The following is a 27,923-nucleotide window of genomic DNA, read 5'->3' as shown; positions in this document are numbered from 1 at the left end:
GCCCTTAGAAAACCAGGACAAGCTGGTCACCCTAGTCAGTCGTCACTAACCAGCCCCACGAGGGTGACCTGCTTTTAGTTCTTTGAGCTGGATGTCAACTTGGCCCCTACTGTGAGCCAGGATCTGTGTTCGATGCAGGTATGCATGGTGAAGGAGGACCCTGCCCTCATGGGGCTTACCCTCCAGTGAGATGGCAAATAACCATGATTTGCCATGGCGATCAGGGCTCCGAAGGAAGCGTTCACCATATTATGAGTGAGGCAGGCCAGGGGCGGTGGCTCATGCCTGCAATCCCAGCACTTTGGGAGGCTGAGTCGGGTGGATTACCTGAGGTCAGGAGTTGGAGGCCAGCCTGGTCAACACGGTAAAACCCTATCTCTGCTAAAAATACAAAAAATTAGTCGGGTGCGTTGGCGGATGCCTGTAGTCCCAGCTACTCGGGAGGCTGAGGCAGGAGAATCACTTGAACCTGGGAGGTGGAGGCTGCAGTGAGCTGAGATAGCGCCACTGTACTCCAGCCTGGGTGACAGAGTAAGACTCTGTCTCAAAAAAAAGAGGAAAGGAAAAAGGGAGAGGAAAAAGAGAAAAGGAAAGGGCAGTGGGGGATAGAGGAAGGGTATTCAGGGAAGGTGTCCTGGAGGAGGTGACATTTAAGCAGAAACTTAAAGATGAAGGAGCAGTTAGAGGGGAGTGGAAAAGCATCTCAGCTGGTTGGCCCACTGTGCAAAGGCCTTGGGGCAGGGAAGAGCTGGCCAGTGGCAGGAATGGAAGGAGGGTACCTTTAGCTGACCATACAATGTGAGGGACAGACTGGCATGAGATGAGATATGGCCAATTTTTGGAAATTGTTAAGGGACTTCTCTTTACCATTTAAAGCTATAGTTGTATTTTGTTATCATGTGGGTTTTTCTTTCAATTGTTTATATGGAAATGACTAAAAGTGAAACATAGATTCTAAAGAAAAGAAAAATGCTACAGATATCTCTTTCTCTTTCTCCAAAAAGGAACGAAAACTCCTTGAAGAGAGGATCAGTGACTTAACGACAAATCTTGCAGAAGAGGAAGAAAAGGCCAAGAATCTTACCAAGCTGAAAAACAAGCATGAATCTATGATTTCAGAACTGGAAGGTAAACCAGCTACCAAGACGTTTATTTTTATTTTATTTTGCTATTTTTTGTTTTAGAGATGAGGTCTTGCTCTGTTGCCCAGGCTGCAGTGCAGTGGTGCAATCATGGCTCACTGCAGCCCGAAACTCCTAAGCTCAAGCGATCCTGCTGCGTAGCTGAGACTACAGGCATGCACCACCACACCCAGCTAATTTTTTTTATTTTTTATTTTTGTAGAGATGGGGTTTCGCTATGATGCTCAGTCTGGTCTCAAACTCCTGGGCCCAAGCAGTCCTCCCACCTTGGCCTCCCAAAGTGCTGGGATTATAGGCATGAGCCACTACGCCTGGCCTTGAATGGATATTTTTAAAAGCAGGAAAATCAGAAAGGAAATTTGAGGATGGCGGATCATCCCATTGAGCGAAACTCTATCCTACCTCTCGGAATCACCCTCAGTCAACACACACATTAATAATATGATAAAAGGGCCGGGTGCGGTGGTTTACGCCTGTAATTGCAGCACTTTGGGAGGCCAAGGCGGGCGGATCATGAGGTCAGGAGTTGGAGACCAGTCTGGCCAACATGGCAAAACCCTGTCTCAAAATACAAAAATGAGCCAGGCATGGTGGCGGGTGCCTGTGATCCCAGTGACTTGGGAGGCTGAGGCAGGAGAATCTCTTGAACCTGGGAGGTGGAGGTTGCAGTGTGCAGAGACCGCACCATTGAACTCCACCCTGGGCCAAAAGAGCAAAACTCTGTCTCAAATAATAATAATGATGATATGATAAAAGGTGCTGTTCATCAGGAGATAATGGTCCAGGCCGTGGCTATGACGGTTACTGATGGGGGAATATGTGAATTTCCTCCGTGTAAAATGCCTGGGCAGGAAGGCTCATATCCGGGCATCTTTCCGGGCTCCCCCCCTCCTCAAGAGCACCTTGGTTTTTGCAGTGCGGCTAAAGAAGGAAGAGAAGAGCCGGCAGGAGCTGGAGAAGCTGAAACGGAAGCTGGAGGGTGATGCCAGCGACTACCACGAGCAGATCGCTGACCTCCAGGCACAGATCGCAGAGCTCAAGATGCAACTGGCTAAGAAGGAGGAGGAGCTGCAGGCGGCCCTGGCCAGGTAGCGGGGCTAGCAAGGGGCATTTGCTGTGTGTCCGTGTGTCCCGTGGGCCCCCGCTCATTTGCAGTGGCTGTCTTGGTCAAGGTGGCCCCAGGCCCTTGGCATGAACTTTGTTTTCCAGGCCAGGCCAGGCCTCCCACGAGCCTCCCTGACCCCGTTCACTCCCCCAGATCCTCACCTTCGACTTGCTTCTCTCCCCTACAAACACATAGTCTCTTTGCAGTTGATCTCACCTACTCCTGCGGTGTTGCTGCCGCCTCTTCGACATACAGGCTTTTCTCATCTAGACCCCAGTTCTGAATTTCCGATTGCCCAATGAGTCAGTTTCCATGAGCGTCTCAAACACCCCATGTCTAAGGCGGGAATGACCTTCCTTTCCCCAGCCCCTCCCTCTAAGGGCCCTCCTTTTTGCGAACACCAATCTCCTCCTTTGCTCTTGCTCACCCACAGCGAGCAGCGACCTTCGGATTCTGCCAGTCCTTCTAAATGTGCCCCCACCCGTTTCCTCTGGTTTTTCCCTCTTCCTGGCTCTTAGCTGGCTTTACACTAATGCTGATACTGCAGCAGCCACTGTGAATGATTATTTACCTGCTCACTCTGTACTAAGTTCTTTTCAAGCAATACCTTTGCAGACACCTGGCCAGGTGTACTGTTGGTGTCTTTGAGGAGGAAGCTGAGCCTCCTAGGGGTAACAGAACAGGAGCAATGTCATTGCTTGTAAGAGGCAGAGCTGGGATTTAAGCCTCAGAGCTTTCTGATTGATCCCCTGGTCCGGCTCTTTTGTCGTCCAACTTGTGCTGCGTTGACAGTGCTAGGGTGATGAAGGGAAAACATCCCTCTGGGGCACGAATCTGCTCACAAAACTTTGCTGGCTGGATGCAGAGGCTCACACCTGTAATCTCAGCACTTTGGGAAGCCAAGGTGGGAGGATTGCTTGAGGCCAGCAGTTTGAGACCAACATGGGCAACAAAGCAAGACCCCATCTCTACAAAAAGTTAAAAAATGAGCCAGGCATGGTGGTGTGTGCCTGTAGTCCCAGCTACTCAGGAGGCTGAGTTGGGAGGATCGCTTGAGCCCAGGAGGTTGAGACTAAAGTGAACTATGATCATGCCACTGCACTCCAGCCTGGGCAACAGAGCAAGACCCTGTCTCAAAACAACAATAACAACAACAAAACAAAAACCTAACTTCACTGGCTTATTAGGGAAAAGCCAGTTTCCTTAGCCTCACCCTCAGAGCCCACCCACCCTCTGCAGTCTCACTCCAACCCAACTATTTCACTTTCTCTCTTGTTGCTGCCCGTTCAAGTACAGTAAAATCAAAGTGCTTGCCTCTCCTGCAGCGTTCTGCCATTTAACAGTGCTTCTTGCAGCCCACCTTGATCTGTGGTCACCACCTCCACCAGATGCAGAGCCCCAGTCTGAATATCTCCCATAAGCAGTGGCTGGCCAAGTGCTGTGTGTGGGGTGGGTACTCAGTCACTGAGGAAATGCAGAAAGAACAGACAGTTACCAGGGAAGAATAACTGTCCAACATTCAGAAAGCATCTACACAGTCCCTACTGTGACCAGGTACCTTGCCAGTCTGGGGCCAATGCTTTGCATTCTTGCACACACATGCACACACGTGCATACACACGTACACACACCCATGCACATATACAATCTGTTTTGATGTCAGACCTCGGCACTCAGGTCCTGTGTTAATCTCAAGTAGTCTGGCATATCACGCAGCAGTCCTGGGGACATGGATAGAAGGTGTTTGATGTCTCTGCAACATAAGTGTTTGGTCCCAGAAAACAATTTTTGGCCACATTGTAAGACAGGAAACCAAGGGTGCTGGGGGTTCATTCTGGTGGGTCTGTCCCTGAAAGGCTTGACGATGAAATCGCTCAGAAGAACAATGCCCTAAAGAAGATCCGGGAGCTGGAGGGCCACATCTCAGACCTCCAGGAGGACCTGGACTCGGAGCGGGCCGCCAGGAACAAGGCTGAAAAGCAGAAGCGAGACCTGGGCGAGGAGCTGGAGGCCCTGAAGACAGAGCTGGAAGACACGCTGGACAGCACGGCCACTCAGCAGGAGCTCAGGTGAGGACCCATCAACCCCACCATCCTGCTGTTCCACTGCACCAGCGGGATGGGGGCAGGAGAGGGGACAAGCCCAAAGCAAATCCTGCATCACAGAATGTCTCAGCCCCTGTGCATTTACCTTCCTGGCTGCAGTTTGCTTTAACTTGTAGAAGCATGGTTGTTTTTTTTTTTTTTTGAGGCAGTCTGGCTTTGTTGTGGTTGTGCCATCTTGGCTCACTGCAACCTCCACCTCTGAGATTCAAGTGATTCTCATGCCTCAGCCTCCTGAGTAGCTGGGCTTACAGGTGTGTGCCACCATGCCCAGCTAATTTTTGTGTTTTTAGTACAGATGGAGTTTCACCATGTTGCCCCGGCTGGACTTGAACTCCTGGCCTCAAGTGATCCACCCACTTCAGTCTCCCAAACTGCTGGTATTACATGTATGAGCCACTGCACCTGGCCCTCATCATCTTATTTCTCATCAGAAAAGTAGTATATACCAGGGATGTACAATCTTTTGGCTTCCCTTGGCCACACATAAAATACACTAACACTAATAATAGCTGATGAACTAAAAAAGATTTACAAATTGCAAAAAAACATCTCATACTGTTTTAAGAAAGTTTATGACTCTGTGTCAGGCTGCATTCAAAATCATCCTCATTGGAAAGCTTGGATATACTCAGAGAATAATTTGAAAACTATAGAAAAACAGACATAAAAAAAAAATCACCTTTTGGGTCGGGCTCATGCCTATAATCTCAGCACTTTGGGGGGCCAAAGACAGGTGAAGTCAGGAGTTCAAAACCACCCTGGCCAACATGGTGAAACCCTGTCTCTACTATAAATCCAAAAATTACCTAAGCGTGGTGTCGCATGCCTGTAATCCTGGCTACTCAGGAGGCTGAGGCAGTAGAATCACTTGAATCTGGGAGGCAGAGGTTGCAGTGAGCTGAGATTGCATCATTGCACTCCAGCCTGAGCAACAGAGTGAGACTCCATCTCAAAAAACAAACAAACAAAAATCACCCTTAGTCACACCAGTTAGCATTTTTGAGAAATTCCTTCCTGTCTGTCTGTGTGTGTTATCAGTCAGTCCCCAGGCTCCAATTCCCAAGTATGTGTGTGTATAACTTTTGTGTTAAATTTTAAAACTAAAATTGATCAGATTGGTTTTCAATTTAAGATTCACTTCAAATGAACAAATAACAATAACAAAATGTCTGCCAGATCACGAATCCTGACTCTGGTGAAACTAGGTCATTGATTCATTCAGTAAACACATAAAAGTATTTTAATGCAATCTGTGGTGTTGGCATAGCATATACCATAGCATATAGCTATGCTAGCTGTGCCAACACCGTATACCCTGAGGTTTATTTCCCCCACTTTGGGTTTTGTGCTGTGTCACATGCACATAGAGGCACAATGTTCTGCTGTCTTGCCGCCTGGACTTTGATACAGAAAAGCCCAGTGCATGGGCCAGGTGTGGTGGCTCATGCCTGTAATCCCAGCACTTTGGGAGGCCGAGGCAGGCAGATCACTTGAGGTCAGGAGTTCGAGACCAGCTTGGCCAACATCATGAAAACCTGTCTACTAAACAGACAAAAATTAGCCGGGTGTGGTAGTGGGCGCCTGTAATCCCAGCTACTTGGGAGGCTGAGGCAGGAGAATCCCTTGAACCTGGGAGGCAGAGGTTGCAGTGAGCTGACAGCGTTCCACTATACTCCAATCTGGGCGACAGAGCGAGACTCGATACAAAAATAAACAAAACAAAAAACCAGGTTGGGTGCAATGGCTCACGCCTGTAATCCCAGCACTTTGGGAGGCAGAGGCGGGTGGATCACCTGAGGTCAGGAGTTCGAAACCAGCCTGGCCAACATGATGAAACCCCATCTCTACTAAAAATGCAAAATTAGCCAGTCATGGTGGCGGGCACCTGTAATCCTAGCTACTTAGGAGGCTGAGGCAGGAGAATCGCTTGAACGCGGGAGGTAGAGTTTTCAGTGCGCCAAGATTGCGCCACTGCACTCTAGCCTGGGCCACAAGAGTGAATCTCCGTCTCAAAAACAAAACCATGGACTCAAGGTCAAGGTTTAGCTTCCAATTCTGGCTCCATCATACAATGGCGGTGACACCATGGGTAAAACTGCTTACCCTCTCTTAGCCTTAGTTTCCTCATTTGTAAAACGGAAATAATAACACACCTGCCCCTCTGGGTCGCTCTGAGGATTAGATGATGTATATAAAAAACTTATCTCAGGGCCTGGCATATAGTAACTGCTCAATAAATAAGAGCCAACATTAATATTTAAGCAAAATTTTGCAGTTCACAGACATCCTTTCAAGTCCATTAATTTGTGTATTTGTTTTGCCAGTCATTGCAGACGTCCTAGGCAGGTGATATGCTCCACATGTTGCAGCTGAGGAAATTTTAGGTTCAGAGATGTTAGGTGAGTGACCCAAGGTCACACAGCTAGAGAGGGGTGGTGATGAGGATTGCAGCTCTGGGTCCTGGAAGAGCTCTTATTCTTTTGCACGGCACTGAGATGACCCTCTGTCTCCACCCAATTGTCATCCACCGTGTTCTTCCCGTCAAGGGCGAAGAGGGAGCAGGAGGTGACGGTGCTGAAGAAGGCCCTGGATGAAGAGACGCGGTCCCACGAGGCTCAGGTCCAGGAGATGAGGCAGAAACACGCACAGGCAGTGGAGGAGCTCACAGAGCAGCTCGAGCAGTTCAAGCGGGTAAGTGGTGATGCTTTTTGGTGATGACACGTAAGAGTGACATCAGCGGCCTCAAATTACTACATGTCAGGGTCTGCATAAAGACTAAAAACAAGTTACATAAGATTCTAATGATGATGATAGCAGCTTATATTTATTTACAAAATGCTTCCCATACAGGCTGGGTGAGGTGGCTCACACCTATAATCCCAGTACTTTGGGACGCCGAGGCAGGAGGATCACTTGCACTGAGGAGTTCGAGACCAGCCTGGGCAATATAGTGGGACCTTGTCTCTACTAAAATTAAAAAAAAAAAAAAAAAAAAGGCCGGGTGCAGTGGCTCAACACTGTAATCCCAGCACTTTTGGAGGCCAAACAGGGTGGATCACTTGAGGTCAGGAGTTCGAGACCAGCCTGACCAACATGGTGAAACCCTACCTCTAACAAAAATATAAAGAATTAGCTGGGTGTGTGCTAATTAGGTGGTGTGTGCCTGTCATCCTAGCTACTCAAGAGGCTGAGGCAGGAGAATCACTTGGACCCAGGAGGCAGAGGTTGCAGTGAGCTGAGATTGTGCCACTGTATTCCAGCCTGGGTGACAGAGTGAGCCTCCATCTCAAAAAAAAAAAAAAAAAAAAAAAAGAATAGAAATGCTTCTCATACTACTAGTATGTCAATTATCTTCACAACCACCCTGTGAGACAGGTACTATTAAACTCATTTTACAAGCAAAGAAATTGAGGTCCAAGGTACCTAGAGGTAAAGAGACTTACCCAAAGTCATCATTTTACAAGCAAAGAAATTGAGGTCCAAGGTACCTAGAGGTAAAGAGACTTACCCAAAGTCATCATTTTACAAGCAAAGAAACTGAGATACAAGGTGCCTAGAGGTGAAGAGACTTACCCAAGGTCACACTGCTGGTAAGTGAGAGAGTCATGATTTGCACCCAAATGGTCTGGCCCTAGACCCCACTTTCTGGCTTCTATGGGACTGGAAGCCTGTAGGATGGGTGGGGCCTATTAATATACTGCCCCTCAGGGATAAGCAAAGGTGTAACAACACTTCGGAGGAGATTTAAATGAAACTTAAAACTGGGAACGTTCTATCCATTTTAGTTTCTCTGCAGACTGGAGGCAGGCCAGGCATGGCAGCTCACACCTCCTGTAATCCTAGCACTTTGGGAGGCTAAGCAGGGAGGACTGCTTGAGCCCAGGACTTTCAGATCAGCCTGGGCAACATAGCGATTTTTCTTTTGTTAAAAAAAAAAAAAAAAAAGACTGGAGGAAAACTGTTATTATTTGATTTCAATGGCAGATCTGAGAATGACTAGGTCAAATCACTCTGTCTCCTGTTGCTGGGCTCTTTGGGGTGCATGGGAGTTGGAGCTGGTAAACAGCAGTACTGAATGTTGAACCTTGGGTACTTTTCTCTCCTTTGGGGTAGTTCCTGTGCTTCATTCCCCAGGGTAAGTTTTTTAGCTTATGACCTTCTGCCAGATTGTTTTCCTGAAAGCCTGAGTTACGTCACCCTCAGTGTTCCAGCTCCTCCACATCCCCTTCAGTGGAAGCTTTTGGATCTGCTGGATTAAGTGGGTGCAGCATTGCCTAAAAATTGTTGGGAGTTTGCATTTGGTTCTATCACTAGTGTATTGTCCGTTGTTGCATTGCTATACAGAAATACCCGAGATTGGATTATTTGTTTATTTTTTGCGCAATGGAGTCTTACTCTGTCACTCAGGCAGGAGTTCAGTGGCGTGATCTCGGCTTACTGCAGCCTCCACCTCCTGGGTTCAAATGATTCCCCAGACTCAGCTTCCCAAGTAGCTGGGACTACAGGCACACACTACCATGCCCAGCTAATTTGTTTTTCTTTTTTTTTTTTTTTAGTAGAGAAGGGGTTTTGCCATGTTGGCCAGGCTGATCTCGAACTCCTGACCTCAGATGATCCCCCTGCCTCGGCCTCCCAAAGTGTTGAGATGACAGGTGTGAGCCACTGCACCCCACCCTGAGACTGGGTAATTTATAGAGAGGCTTAATTGGCTCATGGTTCTGCAGGCCGTACAGAAAGCATAGCAGCTTCTGCTTCTGGGGAGGCCTCAGGAAACTTACCATCATGGTGGAAGGCAAAGGGGAAGCAGGCATGTTTTACATGACTAGAGCAGGCAGAAGAGAGAGAACAGGGAGGTGCCAGACAGTTAAACAACCAGACCTCATGAGGGCAGCACCAAAGGGATGGTGCTAAACCATTAGAAACTGCCCCCAAAGGCCGGGCGCGGTGGCTCATGCTTGTCACCCCAGCACTTTGGGAGGCTGAGATTGGCGGATCACCAAGTCGGGAGTTCAAGACTAGCCTGACCAAAATAGTGAAACCCCATCTCTACTAAAAATACATAAAATGAGGCCTGGTGCAGTGGCTCACGCCTGTAATACCAGCACTTTGGGAGGCCAAGGCAGGCAGATCACCTGAGGTCAGGAGTTCGAGATCAGCCTGGGCAACACGATGAAACCCTGTCTCTACTAAAAATACAAAAATTAGCCGGGCGTGGTGGCGCACGCCTGTAGTCCCAGCTACTCGGGAGTCTGAGGCAGGAGAATCACTTGAACCTGGGAGGTGGAGGTTGCAGTGAGTCGAGATTGCGCCATTGCATTCTACCCTGGGGAACAAGAATAAATCGCCGTCTCGCCAAAACAAAAACAAAAACAAAGAATCATAAAATTAGCTGGGGGTGTGTTGGTGGGTGCCTGTAATCTCAGCTGAGGAGGCCGAGGAAGGAGAGTCACTTGAACTGGGGAGGCGGAGGTTGCAGTAAGTCGAGATCGCGCCACTGCACTCCAGCCTGGGCGACAGTGCGAGACTCTGTCACTCACACACACACTGCCCCCATGATCCAATCACCTCCCACCAGGCCCCAGTGTTCACCTTGACTAGTTTTACGGTTTGGATCTGTGTCCCCACCCAAATCTCATGTTCAATTGTAATCCAATAGAACATGAGATTACAATTGAACATGAGGTTTGGGTGGGGACGCAGATCTAAACTGCATCAACTAGTCAAGGTGAACTGTCTTCCATGTGGAGGTTTACTGAATACCTTTCTGGGGGCTGGTTCATTGCCTGGTCTGTTGGAACCTCAAATGTTTACATAAAAATAGTAAGTAAAATAATACAATAAAAAGTGTAGCACTTATGTGCCAGACACTATTCCAAGTGCTTTACAAATTAATTTCATTTCACCTGTGACCTCCGTTAAAGTACAAATTTCCAGGCCTGCCATTGATCCTGATGGAGGTGGTCTCAGGAGGACCCTCTGAAAAGCACTGCACAGGACTGAGCTCACCCTCACTCTCCAAATGAATCAATGGACTCTTACTACTTGTTGAGTAGGATCTAAATACTAACTCTCAACAATGTGTCAACTCTATGTATTTTGGACAAATCGGATTTTGCTAGTTGTAACTATGCCATACATATTTCCCCATTCAATTGTGTTCCTTGTATAATGTTCAAAAGTTACTTTTTATTTTTTAAAAACTTTGTTTTTAGAGACAAGGTTTTACTCTGTCACCCAGGCTGCAGTGCAGTGGTGCAATCTTGGCTCACTGCAGTCTCGAACTCCTGGGCTCAAGCGATCCTCTTGCCTCAGCCTCCCTGGTAGCTGGGACTTACAGGCTTCTGCCACCATGCCCAGCTAATTTTTAACTTTTTTGTAGAGATGGGTATCTTACTATGTTGCTCAGGCTGGCCTCAAACTACTGAGTTCAAGCAGTCCTCCCAGTTCAGCCTCCCAAGGTGCTAGGATCACAGATATGAGCTACCACTCCCAGCCTACTTTTTATTTTTAGACAATTTTAATTGAAATGGGTTATTCCCACCTTCAGGAACAATTAGCCCTCACAACATCAGTAAGCCACACATGTCCCTTTTAGCTTTATGGTTGGAGGTCGGGCACGGTGGCTCACACCTGTAATCCCAGCACTTTGGGAGGCTGAGGCAGGCAGATCACCTGAGGTCAGGAGTTTGAGACCAGTCTGGCCAACATGGCACAACTCCGTCTCTACTAAAAATACAAAAATTAGCTGGGCATGGTGGCGGTTGCCTGTAATCCCAACTACTTGGGAGGCTGAGGCACGAGAATCACTTGAACCTAGGAGGCAAAGGTTGCAGTGAGCCAAGATTGTGCCACTGCACCCCAGCCTGGGCAACAGAATGAGACTCCGTTTCCAAAAAAAAAAAATTATGGTTGGAAGTGAGGCCCCAGACAGAGTCACTGACCCTCCCCATGCTTAGGGGTCATTAGATGTGAACAAGGGCTGGAAGTCAAGCCCATTCCCAGCCACGCCTCTTTGGGAAGACTCAGTTAAGGCCACCAGCAGACAGCATGTCCATTACTGACCCACACAAAGCAGGTAAAGGTGGGAACCTCTGCCCATCTCAGGTGCAGGGAAAAAGAGGCCTTTGCCTCTAACAACTTGAATCCTGACATACAGACCTGGTTCCACCTGCTTGGGGGGGAAACATTTAACATCAGCTCCTACCTGGGCTCCCCGATTCTGGGGTCTTAGGCTGGGCTAAGGTTTCTGGGAGCCCACGTCCTCTAGGGTCCCCACTTCACTGCTTTGTTCCCACCAAGAGACTCCTTGTCCCCATCTAAGGTCTGGCAGCTCTTAGTCATGTCTTGGAGGGAGGACTGGCATCAATGCCCAGCACCTCCCAGGGACTATGGGAAGGCTGAGTGGTGGGTCCTCTCCTCTCAGGATACATGCACTTCTCTCTTTCCCCTTCTCTGCAACCTGGAAAGCAGCCCTTCACCCCATCCTGCTTTTGCCCAATACACTTTTTTTTTGAGACAAAGTCTTACTCTGTCGCCAGCCTGGAGTACAGTGGCGCGATCTCGGCTCACTGCAACCTCTGCCTCCCAGATTCAGGCAGTTCTCCTGCTTCAGCCTCCTGAGTAGCTGGGATTACAGGTGACTGCCACCATGTCTGGCTAGTTTTTGTATTTTCAGTAGAGACGGGGTTTCACTGTGTTGGCCAGGCTGGTCTCAAACTCCTGACCTCAAGTGACCTGCCTGTATCAGCCTCCCAAAGTGCTGGGATTACAGGCATAAGCCACCGTGCCCGGCTCCAACACACTTTTTTTTTTTTTTTTTTCCTGTAGGGCAACTTACATGCCTACAGGAGCTGGTTCCATAAAATAAGTTTCCCTTACCTAGGACAGAAGTAGTAGTGTCAATCACACGACACCTGTGAAGGACGGGGGCAGTGAGATGTGACTGCCCCACCTGCAGAGCCAGCCGCTACTTAGATCTGGCATATTGTTGCCTTGAAGGAAAGCAAGACCCCCTGTTTCCAGATCTTTCATTGTTGTTATTGTTCAAGTTTAGGATTATTAACGCATATGCAGTAAAATTTATCCATTTTACTCTCCATTAATTTTAAACAAATGTGTATTGTGTAACCACCACCACAGTCATGATATAGAATGTTAGAGTGATTGATTGATTGAGATGGAGTCTCACTCTGTCACCCAGGCTGGAATGCAGCGGCATGATCTTGGTTCACAGTAACCTCCACCTCCCAGGTTCAAGCAATACTTGTGCCTCAGCCACCCCAGTAGCTGGGACTATAGGCGTGCGCCACCACCAGCTAATTTTTCTATTTTTAGTAGAGATGGGGTTTTGCCATGTTGGCCAGGCTGGTCTCAAACTCCCGACCTCAAGTGATCCACCTGCCTTGGCCTCCCAAAGCTACTTATTTCTGAAACAGGGTCTCACTTTGTTGCCCAGGCTGGAGTGCAGTGGTGTGATCATAGCTCACTGCAGCCTCCCATTCCTGGGCTCAAGTGATCCTGCCATCAGCCTCCTGAGTAGCTGGGACTGCTGGTGTGTGCCCCCCACATCCAGCTAATGGTTTATTTTAGTAGAGATGGGTCTCTCACTCACTGCATTGCCCAGGCTGGTCTTGAACTCCTGGCCTGAAGCAATCCTCCTGCCTGTTTCCCAAAGGGCTAGGATGACAAGTATGAGCTGCCATGACGGGCCTTCAAACAAAGTTTTTTGAAAAAGAAGCTGGGAATCCGGATTTTTATGTGACATTTATTAAAACGTTGGCAACTCATTTTTTAAAAAGTAGTGAAGGGGTCAAAGGGGTCATGATAGCAGGTTGGACACCGCTTGTGGGATCCCAGATTGCAACCCATGAGCTTTAGGAAAGTAGAATCCAAAATATCAGCCGGGCGCGGACGCTCATGCCTGTAATCCCAGCACTTAGGGAGGCCAAGATGGATGGATCACTTGAGGTCAGTAGTTTGAGACCAGCCTGGCTAACATGGTGAAACCTTGTCTGTACTAAAAATACAAAAATAAGCTGGGTGTGGTGGTAGGTGCCTGTAATCCCAGCTACTTGGGCGGCTGAGGCAGAATAGCTTGAACTCGGGAGGTGGAGGTTGCAGTGAGCCGAGATCGCGTCACGGCAATCCAGCCTGGGTAACAGAGTAAGACACCATCTCAAAAAAATTAACAACAAAAATAAAAACCCCAAATCTCTTACTGGTGATTGTGTGCCCCCTGCCGTGTGCCTTCCTGGACCTCTCTGAGGGAGGAAAGGGCAGAGTCTGAAACGTTCTCCCGGCCACAGCCGCCCTGTTCTCCCTCCCCTCTGCTTCCTTCGCCAGGCCAAGGCAAACCTAGACAAGAATAAGCAGACACTAGAGAAGGAGAACGCAGACCTGGCCGGGGAGCTGCGGGTCCTGGGCCAGGCCAAGCAGGAGGTGGAACACAAGAAGAAGAAGCTGGAGGCGCAGGTGCAGGAGCTGCAGTCCAAGTGCAGCGATGGGGAGCGAGCCCGGGCGGAGCTCAACGACAAAGTCCACAAGCTGCAGGTGAGGTGGTGGCGTGGTGGGCAGTGCTGGGTGGTGTCCAGTTCTGTGGGAAGGAGCCTCTTCCCGGCTCGCTGAGGTCTCTCTTGCTGCAAGGCAAGTCCTTTCCTCTAGTTGCATTCCCAGAGAGGGGGCGATGATCTCCCTATTCAATTAAATATTAAAAAACCTTCTGGCTGGGCATGGTGGCTCATGCCTGTAATCCCAGCACTTTGGGAGGCAGAGGTGGGTGGATCACCTGAGGTCAGGGGTTTGAGACCAGTCTGGCCAACATGGTGAAAAGTCTCTACTAAAAATATTAGAAATATTAAAAATATTTAAAAATTAGCCAGGAGTGGTGGTGGGTGCCTGTAATTCCATCTACTCAGGAGGCTGAGGCAGGAGAATCGCTTGAACCCGGGAGACAAAGGTTGCAGTGTGCAGAGACCGCACCATTGCATTCCAGCCTGGGCCAAAAGAGCAAAACTCTGTCTCAGGAAAAAAAGAAAAAAAACCCAAAAAAACCTTCCTTTGCCAATTTGACAAGTATTTATTGAGTACCTGCTGTATGCCAGGCACTGTGCTTAATCCTGAGAAACAGCAGCAAGGAAGAAGAGACACTGTCCCTGCCCCAGTAGGACTCCAGCCGAGTAAGGGGAAAGGAAGAGAAAGACATGAATAATCACATAAATGAATGTCAAATGATGCAGCAAAGGGAAGGCACATGATGCCTAAGTGTAAATAACCAGGAGGCCTAAGCTGGGGGAGGAGGGGCCATGAAAGCTTCCCTAGGGAGCATGGATAAGTCTACCAGGCAGAGGGAACAGTATGTGCAAAGGCCCTGTGGTAAGTAGAAAAATCAGGAGACAGACATATGACCAGTAGAGCTGGAGTGCCCAGTTGGGGTTGGGGGTAGGGGGAGACAGTACAGAGTGGGGTTGGAGGAGGAGGTTGTACCCAGATGATGTGGGGTTTTGCAGACCTATTACACGTATATTGGTCCTCCCTCTGGGTGATGCGAAGCTGTTGAGGGGTTTTAAGCTGATGAGTGACATGGTCTGTTTGTCTTTGGTCTTCTTTCACTTGGAATAGACGTTTAGCCTGCCTTTCCACTCGTGGGGATGTGGCCAAAGTTTTCATAAATATTTAACATGTTCACAGCCAGGGACCAAGGGCCAGGGTAAGCATTAAGTGAGATGTTTTTTTCCCACATGCAGTTGAGAGCAGCGGTTTTGCTGCCCTCATATAAGCAGTGTCAAGATCATTCATATCCTCCTTGTCAATGGAAGGGATGAAGGGGTAGGCTAACACCTTCAAAGGGACTTATGCAGAGACACTAGGGAGTAAAAGCCAGAGAATACACAGAGGGCGTTTTTACCTTTAGGGTCTGCGTCTCTGGCTTTGGCCATCAGGGTCAGTGAAGGAACAAAGAGTAGGAGTGAGGAAGGAGGGGATGAACAGCATCCCTCGGATATTTAAGTACCATCCTGGTCTCCTGTCTCCAACCTTAAGAGAGTGGACCAGCCACAGCACCTCGTCTGGACTCTCAGACCTGCTGCTTTGTCTCTACCAACTTTGGCAGGGATCTAGGATCCATTTAGTGGGATCAGGTCCCAGTCAATACAATTGGGGCTCAAATAAGTTCTTAGAACCACAAAGTCGAGGGCCAGGGTCCCAACTCATAGGTGACGGAGTTCCCTTCGAGCCACAGACTTTTTTTTTTTTTTTATCAGAGTCCCATACCTTGTGGGTATTTTCTCAATCAGTGGACACCCCAAGTCCTAGCCCATGAGGGTACACCACGTGTTTTGAGTAAAAAGGGCTCCTTTTAATGAGGATCCCTTTCTAGAGGCTTTGACTAACAGTCTCTTGGCACCCTCAGAATGAAGTTGAGAGCGTCACAGGGATGCTTAACGAAGCCGAGGGGAAGGCCATTAAGCTGGCCAAGGACGTGGCATCCCTCAGTTCCCAGCTCCAGGACACCCAGGTGAGTGTCCTGCCACATCATCCAGGGGACCTGGGGGGGTGGCCTTCCTCGGGGCGGGTCCCTGGGACCTCCGTGCGTTCCTTTTGCAGGAGCTGCTTCAAGAAGAAACCCGGCAGAAGCTCAACGTGTCTACGAAGCTGCGCCAGCTGGAGGAGGAGCGGAACAGCCTGCAAGACCAGCTGGACGAGGAGATGGAGGCCAAGCAGAACCTGGAGCGTCACATCTCCACTCTCAACATCCAGGTGCCTGCCCTGTGCCCTTGCTTCCGTCACGGGTCCTCTCAACTTCTCTGCACTGAGATCCCCCACGGGCAGATCGTGGTGGAGTGTTGGTGCGATGGTGCTTGACCCCCCCCGCTTCCCCTGCTATTGGGTTTCTTCAACAAGGAGACATGGTTTTTGCTTCTCAGAGTCTGTGCAGCCAGGGACAGGGGTCACTCATGGTCCCCCTCTCACCCCACCCTGGACGCTGTCCTTGTAGCTCTCCGACTCGAAGAAGAAGCTGCAGGACTTTGCCAGCACCGTGGAAGCTCTGGAAGAGGGGAAGAAGAGATTCCAGAAGGAGATCGAGAACCTCACCCAGCAGTACGAGGAGAAGGCGGCCGCTTATGATAAACTGGAAAAGACCAAGAACAGGCTTCAGCAGGAGCTGGATGACCTGGTCGTCGACTTGGACAACCAGCGGCAACTCGTGTCCAACCTGGAAAAGAAGCAGAGGAAGTTTGATCAGGTAGAGGGCGTGTGGTGTCCTCCACTCTGGCCGTGGATGTTGGGTAGGGGAATCAGCTCTGCAGAGTACGACGCGTGGCTCCCGCCTGTGCCTGCATCCCCTCTCCACTCTGTGGGGAGCCATGGGAGGCTCTCTTATCTTGTCTTGGGCGACCATGGAGCATCAAGGCTACCGGGTCACAGCAAGGATGGCACAGAAGTCTTGATGTCTGTGACTTTTCTGGGTACCAGCACCATGAGGGTCACCTGCACACATGGTGATGCCTTAGTTTGTAGCCTCAAGAAGGAATGAGGTGCATATTTCATTCACTAAAAATATTTATGCAATACCTATTGAGTAGTCTCCCAAGTAATTCAGTTTCTATACTTTTAATACCACCCTGCCCTAAGATTTCATTCTGTAAAATTCCAAGCACACAGAAACCTTGACAGAATTGTACAGTGAACATCTGTAAGGACACCACCTTTATTCAGTCATTGACACTGTATTATATGAACTTTATCACATATTTATTTATTTTGAGACAGGGTCTAGCTCTGTCACCCAGGCTGGAGTGCAGTGGTGCGATCTCAGCTCACTGCAACCTCTACCTCTGGGTTCAAGCGATTCTCCTGCTTCAGCCTCTCAAGTAGCTGGGATTATAGGCGTGCACCACCATGTCTGGCTAATTTTTGTATTTTTAGTAGAGAGAAGGTTTTGCCATGTTGTCCAGGCTGGTCTCAAACTCCAGGTCTCACATGATCTGCCTGCCTTGGCCTCCCAAAGTGCTGGGATTATAGGCATGAGCCACTATGCCCAGCCCACATATTTATTTATAAAGACTAATTCTATCTATCATGCCTTATCTCTTGGGTACATTTCAGAGCAAATTACATCAGTACATTTCCCCTTCCACACCTCAACATTGCATATTAATTAAGAGTTTATTTTTAGGCCGGGCACGGTGGCTCACGCCTGTAATCCCAGCACTTTGGGAGGCCGAGACCGGCGGATCACGAGGTCAGGAGATCGAGACCATCCTGGCTAACACGGTGAAACCCCGTCTCTACTAAAAAATACAAAAAACTAGCCGGGCGAGGTGGCGGGCGCCTATAGTCCCAGCTACTCGGGAGGCTGAGGCAGGAGAATGGCGTGAACCCGGGTGGCGGAGCTTGCAGTGAGCTGAGATCTGGCCACCGCACTCCAGCCTGGGTGACAGAGCGAGACTCCGTCTCAAAAAAAAAAAAAAAAAAAAAAAAAGAGTTTATTTTTAAACATAGTTTTGCTTCTTTTGGGGTAAAACTTACATGTGATGAAATGCACCACTCCTAACTGTATGATAAATGCAGACCCTTGTATGACCCAAACCCCTAAATACCAACTTTTAAGATATATTATTTAGTAAATATGATTGAGTTTACAAGTGACTCAGGGTTATTCTAAAAATCAGTTTGAGAGGCCAGGCACGGTGGCTCACGCCTATAATCCTAGCACTTTGGGAGGCTGAGGCGGGTGGATCACTTGAGGTCAGGGGTTTGAGACAAGCCTGGCCAACATGGTGCAACTGTGTCTCTACTAAAAATACCAAAATTAGCTGGGCGTGGTGGCGCATGCCTGTTATCCCTGCTACTCGGGAGGCTGAGGCAGGAGAATCGCTTCAACCCAGGGTGGGGCAGAGGCTGCAGTGAGCCAAGATTGTGCCACTGCACCCCAGCCTGAGTGACAGAGGGAAAACTCCGTCTCAAAAATAAAATGAGGATTGTACAGTGAGGCTAAATGCCAGATGCCTGAGGGTTCCTTACCCCTCCCTGACTGGCCTCATAGTGTCAGGACTTCAGATGACATCCCAGTTCCTCCTTTTCCCATCAGCCACCTCTCCTCTGGGCTGTCAGCTCATCTTCACTGCTTCGTTACCTGGTTGAAGGCCTGAGGTTGCTTTTATTTTCCTGTCACAGAGTGTAGTGCAGTGTCACACATAGCGGGGGATTTTTGTGTTGACCGTGCCATTCAGAGGTCCCTGTCTTTGCTCAATAGTGGAAGTTTGGCTTTTGGATGTTACAATTCATAATCTGCTCTGTCCTCTCTGAAGATGAGATTAACGTGAGCATGGAATGTTCTCTGAGTTGCTTCTCCAAGCAGAGAGATACGTATGCAGGGCCACCCACGCTTACCGTTTCCCTACTAAGGCACTTAGGATAGTTTTATGAGATATTAATAGCTACTTGTGGCCATGAAACAAAATAATAACTAGCTTCTGGTAGCTTTACATGTCACTTTCACCTCAGTGTGCTCTAAGCAACGTGGGCAGCTTTAGTGGTTTCGAAGCACAATTTGGCCAGGTGTGGCGGTTCACACCTGTCATCTCAGTGCTTTGGGAGGCAGAGGCAGGAGGCTCACTTGAGGTCAGGAGATCGAGACCAGCCTGGCCAACATGGCAAAACCCGTCTCTACTTAAAATACAAAAATTAGCCGGGCGTGGTGGTGGGCACCTGTAATCCCAGCTACTCGGGAGGCTGAGACAGGAGAATCGCTTGAACCCAGGAGGCGGAGTTGCAGTGAACCAAGACTGTGCCGTTGCACTCCAGCCTTGGTGACAAAGTGAGACTCCTTCTAAAACAAACAAACCAACAAAAAAACGATTCAGCTGATTTCTGGCTCTGCATAAGGTTGATGTAGTATTCAGAAGGCCAGATTATTATATAAACTACTCCCATAGACAACCTACATTGCTTACACCTGCACCTCGATACATTTGGTAGGACACAGGGCTTTTCCCCGGTATTTACAATTCAGTGAAGCTGACCCCGGATATGCCTAGAAGTCACCTCTGGGTCTTATGCTGTGTTGCAGTTGTTAGCCGAGGAGAAAAACATCTCTTCCAAGTACGCGGATGAGAGGGACAGAGCCGAGGCCGAAGCCAGGGAGAAGGAAACCAAGGCCCTGTCCCTGGCTCGGGCCCTTGAAGAGGCCTTGGAAGCCAAAGAGGAACTCGAGCGGACCAACAAAATGCTCAAAGCCGAAATGGAAGACCTGGTCAGCTCCAAGGATGACGTGGGCAAGAACGTAAGTGGCTCTGGGTTGTTTCCTTGTCCATGTTTCGCCCACCCACCCTCTGTGCCGTTCACCAGTCCATGGGAGAAGCTGGCTCCGGGCCTTTTTCATAGCGAACTATCTTTGGAAATGGAAGGTTTTTGGACTGGTGCAGGGGCTGGGAGGGGCTGAGAATGGCAGTCGAGGATGGGTCTGAGTTGGGGGGTCTGAGCTCTCAGGGGCCATCTTGAGTCCCGGCCATGCATCTTGTGGGAGGCCAAAGCCACCTCCCAGACCTCCTGCACTGCCGCTCACGGTGGGTTTCTCAACCGTGCCGGCAGGTCCATGAGCTGGAGAAGTCCAAGCGCGCCCTGGAGACCCAGATGGAGGAGATGAAGACGCAGCTGGAAGAGCTGGAGGACGAGCTGCAGGCCACGGAGGACGCCAAGCTGCGGCTGGAAGTCAACATGCAGGCGCTCAAGGGCCAGTTCGAGAGAGATCTCCAAGCCCGGGACGAGCAGAATGAGGAGAAGAGACGGCAACTGCAGAGACAGGTGCGTGCTGCCGGGGAGGCCAGCAGAGGGCGGTGGGGTGGCTTTGTTCATTCCTATCACCACCTCTCACGGTCGGCATGGAAACTTCGTTTTTGTTTTTTTGGAAACAGTCTCTTTGTCACCCCGGCTGGAGTGCAGTGGCGTTATCTCAGCTCACTGCAACCTCTGCCTCCTGGGGTCAAGCAATTCTTCTGCCTCAGCCTCCCGAGTAGCTCAGATTACAGGCGCACACCACCGTACCCAGCTAATTTTTTTTTTTTTTAAAGGGAGATGAGGTTTCACCCTGTTGGCCAGGCTGGTCTTGAACTCTCTGGCCTCAAGTGATCCATTCTCCTGTTGGCCTCCCAAAGTGCTGGGATTATAGGCATGAGCCACCCGCACCCCGCGAGATTCCGTTTTCTCATCTGCAACTTGGGATGAGATGCCTGCCTCGCAGGGGGGACGTGCTGCCGGGGTGGGCTAAAGGACCTCCCAGGGGCAAGTGGGGCAGCACACATCTCTCTCCCTCGCCCAGCTTCACGAGTATGAGACGGAACTGGAAGACGAGCGAAAGCAACGTGCCCTGGCGGCTGCAGCGAAGAAAAAGCTGGAAGGGGACCTGAAAGACCTGGAGCTTCAGGCCGACTCCGCCATCAAGGGGAGGGAGGAAGCCATCAAGCAGCTACGCAAACTGCAGGTGGGTGACACTAGGAGCTCGGGGCATGGGCAGAGGGAGGCCACAGTGCCCTCAGGCCACCAAAGTCAGCAGAGCAGGCTCCAGGAAGCCAGCCCACACCTGCCATTGGTGTGGGTTCAGCTGGGGCTCTTCTAGCACCATTCCGGTTTTGGTGGCTGTTTCCTGCCCTGGGTAGGGCAGCATTATTAGGTATCTGGCCACTGCCCTCAGATCACATCAGAGGCTGGGCTTCTCAGGCAGGTCTGTGGAGCCCATCCAGAATGGTGCTCCCAGTCCGCCACCAGCCACCTGGGACTGAGGGCCATGCTCATGCAATGGGAACTTCTTTGTGGTTCACTGCAGAGGGGTAGGTGTGCAAAGCTAAACTGGACAGCAGAACTTGGGGCAGTAAGGACATCTGAGCTTGTCCTTCCTGTTGACTCATGCAGGCTCAGATGAAGGACTTTCAAAGAGAGCTGGAAGATGCCCGTGCCTCCAGAGATGAGATCTTTGCCACAGCCAAGGAGAATGAGAAGAAAGCCAAGAGCTTGGAAGCAGACCTCATGCAGCTACAAGAGGTAAAGCCTCGTCTTGCTAGGAGAGCCTCAGATGCGGGTGTTATGGTAGCAACCCTTCGCAGCTCCAGTCTGTGCATTCCCAGAATTTATTTCCTCCTCCTATGGGCTCCACCTGTCTAGAAAGACACATGCTTCCCTCCTCTATGGATTCATGGGGCCTCCCCTGAGCTCAGAGGAAGAACATGTACTTTCAAGGGTGGCTGAGGAGGCAGGGTGGACTCTCGGTGGGGCTTGGCCTTTCCCTGGCAGACAGCAGGCTTCCTCCCACCCACCTAGGACCTCGCCGCAGCTGAGAGGGCTCGCAAACAGGCGGACCTTGAGAAGGAGGAACTGGCCGAGGAGCTGGCCAGTAGCCTGTCGGGAAGGTAGGAAACTGAATGGAGGAAGTCGGCTCTAAAGCAGAGGATGTGGGCAGAGGCAGCATCCTTGACCCCCATTTTATTAAATTTTTTGGAGACACAGTTTCATTGTCTCATCCAGGCTGGAGGGCAGTGGTGAGATCTCGGCTCACTGCAACCTCCACCTCCCCGGTTCAAGTGATTCTCCTGCCTCAGCCTCCCACGTAGCTGGGATTACAGGCGTGTGCCACTGTGCCCAGCTAATTTTTATAATTTTAGCAGAGGCAGGGTTTCACCACATTGGCCAAGCTAGTCTTGAACTCCGACCTCAGGTGATCCTCCTACCTTGGCCTCCTACAGTGCTGTGATTATAGGTGTGAGCCACCGTGCCTGGCCCTGGACCCCCATTTCAATGCTGCTGCTGACAAAGCATCCTCTGAGATTGGGGACAGACCCATGGTGGTTAGGTTTTCCCTCAGCACTTTCATGCCTCTGTTTGGGGGTGGGGCTGCTTTCATTCATTCCCAGTAAGTAGCTGTATGGGGAGAAGGGGGGGGCAAAGAAGAGTCAGGAAGGAGTGTGCTGGTCCCCATCCCAGTTCCAGCTTTGCTGACACAGACCCGGTCCAAGTCCCGGCCACCCACTTCCTGGCTGTGTAACTACAGATGAGTCTTCTAGTCCTCTCCAAGACTCAGTTTCCCTCACTAGATGATGAAGGCAATCCCCCTGAGGCATCACTCCAAGGAGGGGGCATCTTCTAAGTCGGGGGAGGGTAGAGGCCCCCAACATGGCTGCCCTTCCCCCAGGAACGCACTCCAGGACGAGAAGCGCCGCCTGGAGGCCCGGATTGCCCAGCTGGAGGAGGAGTTGGAGGAGGAGCAGGGCAACATGGAGGCCATGAGCGACCGGGTCCGCAAAGCCACACAGCAGGTGAGGGCCGCCTGGGCACCACAGTCTCACTGCCTACTGTCTCTCCTGCAGCAGGATCCTGCACCGGTCAACACACGCATGGTGGCTTCCTGCGTGCAGGCCCTGGATTGAGGGACAAGAGGGTGGCAGGGCCTGAGAGTAGAGATCCAGGGCCCTTACACCAGTGCCCAGGCTGCTGTCTTCAGAACACCCATCTCTATGCTGCAGTATCTCATTTTCCAGCCACGGCATGTCTGGCTCCCTGAACCTCATGGCTGTCCCTGGAGTCAGGGCCTTGGGATGCTCTTTCATTGTGTTTTCCCCCAGCTGAAGCTCTGGCCTTATCCAGTGAGCCCTTGGTGATGTCACTGAGCACCAGTTCCATGGTGGGCACTAGGGACCATCCTGTGACCTGAGCCCCTTGTGGTGTAGGGTGAACAGGCATTGTTCTCCAGGCGACTCCAGGACAGAGAAAGCAAGGGACAAGTCACTCGTTCAGCCTGGGTGGCACTGTGACACTTGTGGAAGCACCTCTTTTTTTGGAGACAGGGTCTCACTCTGCTGCCCAGGCTGGAGTGCACTGGTACACTCTTGGCTCACTGCAACCTCTGCCTCCCAAGTTCAAGGGATTCTCCTGCTTCAGCCTCCCAAGTAGTTGGGACTACAGGCATGTGCCACCACTGCCCAGATAATTTTTGTATTTTTAATAGAGAAGGGGTTTCACCATGTTGGCCAGGCAGATCTTGAATTCCTAACCTCAAGTGATCTGCCTGCCTCAGCTTCCAAAAGTGCTGGGATTACAGGCTTTTGCCACAGTGCCCAACCTGGAAGAAACTCTTGAGTGGAGTTTTACAGGATGAAGGAGAGAAGGACAGGGCGCCCGGGATCAAGGGACTCGTGCAGAGGCCCAACAAGGCTGGAGGCAGCAGGAGGAGGTGCATGGTCTCAGTGCACTGTCCTGGGCTTCCCTGAGTTCACCTCGCAGCCTTCACTCTCCTCCCCAGGCCGAGCAGCTCAGCAACGAGCTGGCCACAGAGCGCAGCACGGCCCAGAAGAATGAGAGTGCCCGGCAGCAGCTCGAGCGGCAGAACAAGGAGCTTAGGAGCAAGCTCCAGGAGATGGAGGGGGCCGTCAAGTCCAAGTTCAAGTCCACTATCGCAGCGCTGGAGGCCAAGATTGCACAGCTGGAGGAGCAGGTCGAGCAGGAGGCCAGGTATGCGGCTCTGGAGTTCTGAACCCAGTTTGTCCCGGGGTGATGGACAGCAGGGGTCATAGTGAAATCAGGGAACCTCTTCCCAACATCAGTTCTGGCTTGTAAGAAGCAAGCTCTGTGGTGCCCACAGTGCAGGTGTGTTGTGAGAACTGAATGTAAACACAGCAAAGTGCCCTGCTGGTGCCTGGCCTAGAGCAAGCACCTAAAATGTGAGCTGCTCGCAGCATCGCCATGGTCCTCCTGACATTAACCAGCCTTCCCAGAACATGTGGCTTTTCTCAGCCTCAGTGGGGATAGCATGCTAACAGACCAAAAATCCAATCAGGGTGGACATGGTGGCTCAGGCCTGTAATCCCAGCAATTTGGGTGGATCACCTGAGGTCACGAGTTTGAGACCAGCCTGGCCAACATGGTGAAACCTTGTCTGTACCAAAAATTAGCCAGGTGTGGTGGCGCATGCCTATCATCCCAGCTACTCAGGAGGCTGAAGCAGGAGAATCGCTTGAACATGAGACGGGGAGGTTGCAGTGAGCCGAGATCGTACCACTGCACTACAGCCTGGGTGACAGAGTGGGACCCTGCCACACACATACACACAAAAAAACCCCCCAAAAAACAAAAGTCCAACCAGCAACTCATTCGGTACACACACTGGAAGGCTTAATTATGGGTCGAATGAGGCATAAGATCACAACACATTTCTTTTTTTTTTTTTTTTGAGACGGAGTCTCGCTCTGTCGCCCAGGCTGGAGTGCAGTGGCCAGATCTCAGTTCACTGCAAGCTCCGCCTCCCGGGTTTACACCATTCTCCTGCCTCAGCCTCCTGAGTAGCTGGGACTACAGGCGCCCGCCACCATGCCCGGCTAGTTTTTTGTATTTTTAGTAGAGACGGGGTTTCACCGTGTTAGCCAGGATGGTCTCGATCTCCTGACCTCGTGATCCGCCGGTCTCGGCCTCCCAAAGTGCTGGGATTACAGGCTTGAACCACTGCGCCCGGCCCATATTTCTTACCATTGGACTCTAAGGATTCTCACCCATTCTGTTCTAGCAGTGTTTTCAGTAATTCACATGCCCTGCAATGCACCCATTTAAAGTTTGCAATTCAAGGGCTATTCGTATATTCACAAACATGTAAAACGATCACCACAGTCAATTTGAGAACATTTGCATCAGCTCAAAAGGAAACCCCAGGCCGGATGGGGTCACTCATGCCCATGATCCCGGCACTTCGGGAGGCTGAGGTAGGTGGGAGCAGCACTTGAGTCCAGGAGTTTGAGACCAGTCTGGGCAGCATAGCGAGTTTTTTTTTTTTTTTTTTTTTTTTTTTTGAGACACAGTCTCACTCTGTTTCCCAGGCTGGTGTGTAGTGGTGCAATCTCAGCTCACTGCAACCTTTGCCTCCTGGGTTCAAGCAATTCTTCTGCCTTAGCCTCCCAAGTAGTTGGGACTGCAGGTGCATACCTCCATACCTAGCTAATAATTGTACTTTTTAGTAAAGATGGGGTTTTGCCATGTTGGCTCAGGCTGGTCTCGAACTCCTGACCATATGTGATCTGCCTACCTCAGCCTCCCAAAATACTAGGATTACAGGCGTGAACCACCATGCCTGGCCAGAGACTCCATTTCTATAAAAAACTTTTAGAAAGTCTGAGTATGGTGGTATACGCCTGTAGGTGAGGTGAGGATTGCTTGAGCCAGGAGTTCAAGGCTGCAGTCAACTATGAAGTAGGGTGGAGAGCAGGCATTGGAGCACCACTACACTCCAGCCTGGGTGACAGGAAGACCTTGTTTCCTCCCTGCAAAAAAAATAGAAACCCCATGCCCTTTAGCCACTCCTTTCACTCCCTGGCAACCAAAATCTACCTTCTGTCTCGATGGATTTATCTATTCTGGACATTGTTATCAATAGAATCACAAACTATGTGTCTTCTTTCACTGGGCAAGGATTCCAGGCTCATGCATGCTGTGGCGTGCATTCATACTTATTCCTTTTCAGGGCTGAATACTATTCTATCTGACGGATCCTTGAGAGGAGTCCAGATGTAGGGCTCAGGAGAGCACTCAAGATGCCACCTCTGGGTGACACACCAGCTGCAAGAGGTGCCCCCCTCCTCTGAAACCACCTGTTTTCCTTGCTGTTTGCAGAGAGAAACAGGCGGCCGCCAAGTCGCTGAAGCAGAAAGACAAGAAGCTGAAGGAAGTCTTGCTGCAGGTGGAGGACGAGCGCAAGATGGCCGAGCAGTACAAGGAGCAGGTAGCCCCCGCAGCCCAGCCTCCCTCGAGCCCCCAGCCCTCCAGCCGGCCTCCCCTACCCACTCCTCCAACTCTCCTCGACAGGCAGAGAAAGGCAATGCCAGGGTCAAGCAGCTCAAGAGGCAGCTGGAGGAGGCCGAGGAGGAGTCCCAGCGCATCAACGCCAACCGCAGGAAGCTGCAGCGGGAGCTGGATGAGGCCACGGAGAGCAACGAGGCCATGGGCCGCGAGGTGAACGCGCTCAAGAGCAAGCTCAGGTGAGGAGCCTGTGGCCCAGGAAGACCCTGACTCTCAGGCCAGAGAGAAGTGCTGGGGGCTCAGGCTCCCTTTGGCCTGCAAACACCCCCTGTGCCCACAGCCACCACTTCCTTCTGTGGTTTATTCCTGCTCCTCCTTAATCACTAAGCTTAATGTGGGCCAGGCACTGAGGCAGGCCCAGATCAGACCGGGGCCCTGCCTGGTAACAGCTTACCTTCTAGTTTCTTTAATGATCGACCATCTCCTATCCCTTCCTCCAGGTGAGGAGGAGGAAGGGGCTATCCCCACTGTCTCCTCCAGCCTCTCCTTCATTGCATCACTGAGTCTTCATGGCATCCACTGAAGCAACACTGCCCCCTGGCACTTCACCTCCTTGCTGACATGCTCTGCTCCTCCTTTCTCCCCCTCGGCACTGCTGCCATCTGGGCTGCATTATTCTCGGGTATGGGGGCTGTCCAGCATTCCCGTCAGTGGGAAAAAGATCCCTGAAAAGTAGCAGGTGTTTACATTCCTGGCCTCTACCCACCAGCTGCAGTAGCTCCCCACTCCACCACCCTGCAATGGGACAACCAAAAATGTCTCTAGGTGTTGCCAGAAGTCTCTAGAGATGGGAGGGTACAGCTGCCCCCCCGCTGAGAATTCCTGCTATTACTGGAGAGGGGGCTGTTTTCTCTCCCACGCCTTGGTACCTTGGGGTGTCCCCACTGTTCCCAACGGCTGCTTCCACCACCCTGTCCGTCCATCTCAATTGGCTCCCTGGAGGTTTTAGCTCCAGGCTTCCTGTCTCCCACGCCACTCCTCACAGTTGTCCATGATTTCAACATCCATGTGGGCAACACAGCCTCTCAGTTCCTTACTTTCCGGGTGATCTTGCTGCTTCTACCAGCCTAACCAGTGCTCCTAGGAGCCCTCACAGTTTGACCCTCAGGAATCTCATTGTCTGCCTGGCGCCACCTTTCTTTGGCTCTGTCCCCAACAGGGTCTTCATTCCCTCAATGCCATCAGCCTCTGACCCAGTTCCAAACCAACCGTCTAGTAACCCCCATCGCGGAACCTCAATAGCCGGTTCCCCCTCTTGCATTGCTGCAATCACTTGGTGAAAGCACAACCCAAATGAAACTCAAGACTTGGCCGGGCACAGGGCTCACACCTATAACCCAGTACTTTGGGAGGCCAAGGCAGGTGGATTGCTTTGAGCTCAGGAGTTCAAGAGCAGCAAGACCCTATCTCCACAAAAAGCAAACAAAAATCAGCCAGGCGTGATGGCGCACACCTAAAATCCCAGCTACTCAGGAGGCAGAGGTGGGAGGATCAGTGGAGCCCCAGAGGTCAAGGCTGCAGTAAGCCATGATCTAGCCACTGCACTTACCCTGGATGAGAGAGTGAGACCCTGTCTCAAAAAACCCAAAACCCATTCTCCACCTTTTCCCATAGAGCAGGCCTTGCTCAGGGGTCTTCCACACGCCTCTCTTATCTTCTCACTCTCTGCTCTTTTCACTTTTTCTTTGAACTTATTATCACTCCTCCCCACGGTCACTCTCAGCTGGGGACCTTACTTCCTAA

At 50.7% G+C, this 27,923-nt stretch overlaps 2 protein-coding genes across 18 annotated transcripts in view; one reads left to right on the top strand and one right to left on the bottom strand.

The window, feature by feature from the left end:
• MYH11 (myosin heavy chain 11) overlaps nt 1-27,923 on the top strand; it is a 153,654-nt gene that overhangs the window by 115,547 nt on the left and 10,184 nt on the right. For all 10 annotated transcript variants that reach the window (XM_005591331.5, XM_005591330.5, XM_005591326.5 and 7 more), the window contains 17 exons: nt 1,005-1,128; nt 2,059-2,230; nt 4,104-4,316; nt 6,899-7,043; nt 13,695-13,901; nt 15,760-15,864; nt 15,954-16,106; nt 16,345-16,593; nt 19,423-19,635; nt 19,944-20,156; nt 20,671-20,832; nt 21,261-21,389; nt 21,666-21,754; nt 22,534-22,657; nt 23,641-23,849; nt 25,995-26,103; nt 26,187-26,359. In XM_005591331.5, the coding sequence (XP_005591388.1) occupies nt 1,005-1,128; nt 2,059-2,230; nt 4,104-4,316; nt 6,899-7,043; nt 13,695-13,901; nt 15,760-15,864; nt 15,954-16,106; nt 16,345-16,593; nt 19,423-19,635; nt 19,944-20,156; nt 20,671-20,832; nt 21,261-21,389; nt 21,666-21,754; nt 22,534-22,657; nt 23,641-23,849; nt 25,995-26,103; nt 26,187-26,359 (2,789 nt within the window). The remainder of the gene's footprint in view (nt 1-1,004; nt 1,129-2,058; nt 2,231-4,103; nt 4,317-6,898; nt 7,044-13,694; nt 13,902-15,759; nt 15,865-15,953; nt 16,107-16,344; nt 16,594-19,422; nt 19,636-19,943; nt 20,157-20,670; nt 20,833-21,260; nt 21,390-21,665; nt 21,755-22,533; nt 22,658-23,640; nt 23,850-25,994; nt 26,104-26,186; nt 26,360-27,923) is intronic.
• NDE1 (nudE neurodevelopment protein 1) overlaps nt 14,408-27,923 on the bottom strand; it is an 83,888-nt gene continuing 70,372 nt past the window's right edge. For all 8 annotated transcript variants that reach the window (XM_065537645.2, XM_065537639.2, XM_065537646.2 and 5 more), the window contains 2 exons: nt 26,575-26,845; nt 14,408-16,563 (listed from right to left, as the gene is read on the bottom strand). In XM_065537645.2, the coding sequence (XP_065393717.1) occupies nt 26,677-26,845 (169 nt within the window). In that variant the 3' untranslated portion in view covers nt 14,408-16,563; nt 26,575-26,676. The remainder of the gene's footprint in view (nt 16,564-26,574; nt 26,846-27,923) is intronic.

The sequence above is a fragment of the Macaca fascicularis genome, chromosome 20 (assembly GCF_037993035.2).
Source record: "Macaca fascicularis isolate 582-1 chromosome 20, T2T-MFA8v1.1".
NCBI lineage: Eukaryota > Metazoa > Chordata > Mammalia > Primates > Cercopithecidae > Macaca > Macaca fascicularis.
This window is presented reverse-complemented; position numbering and strand designations above follow the sequence as displayed.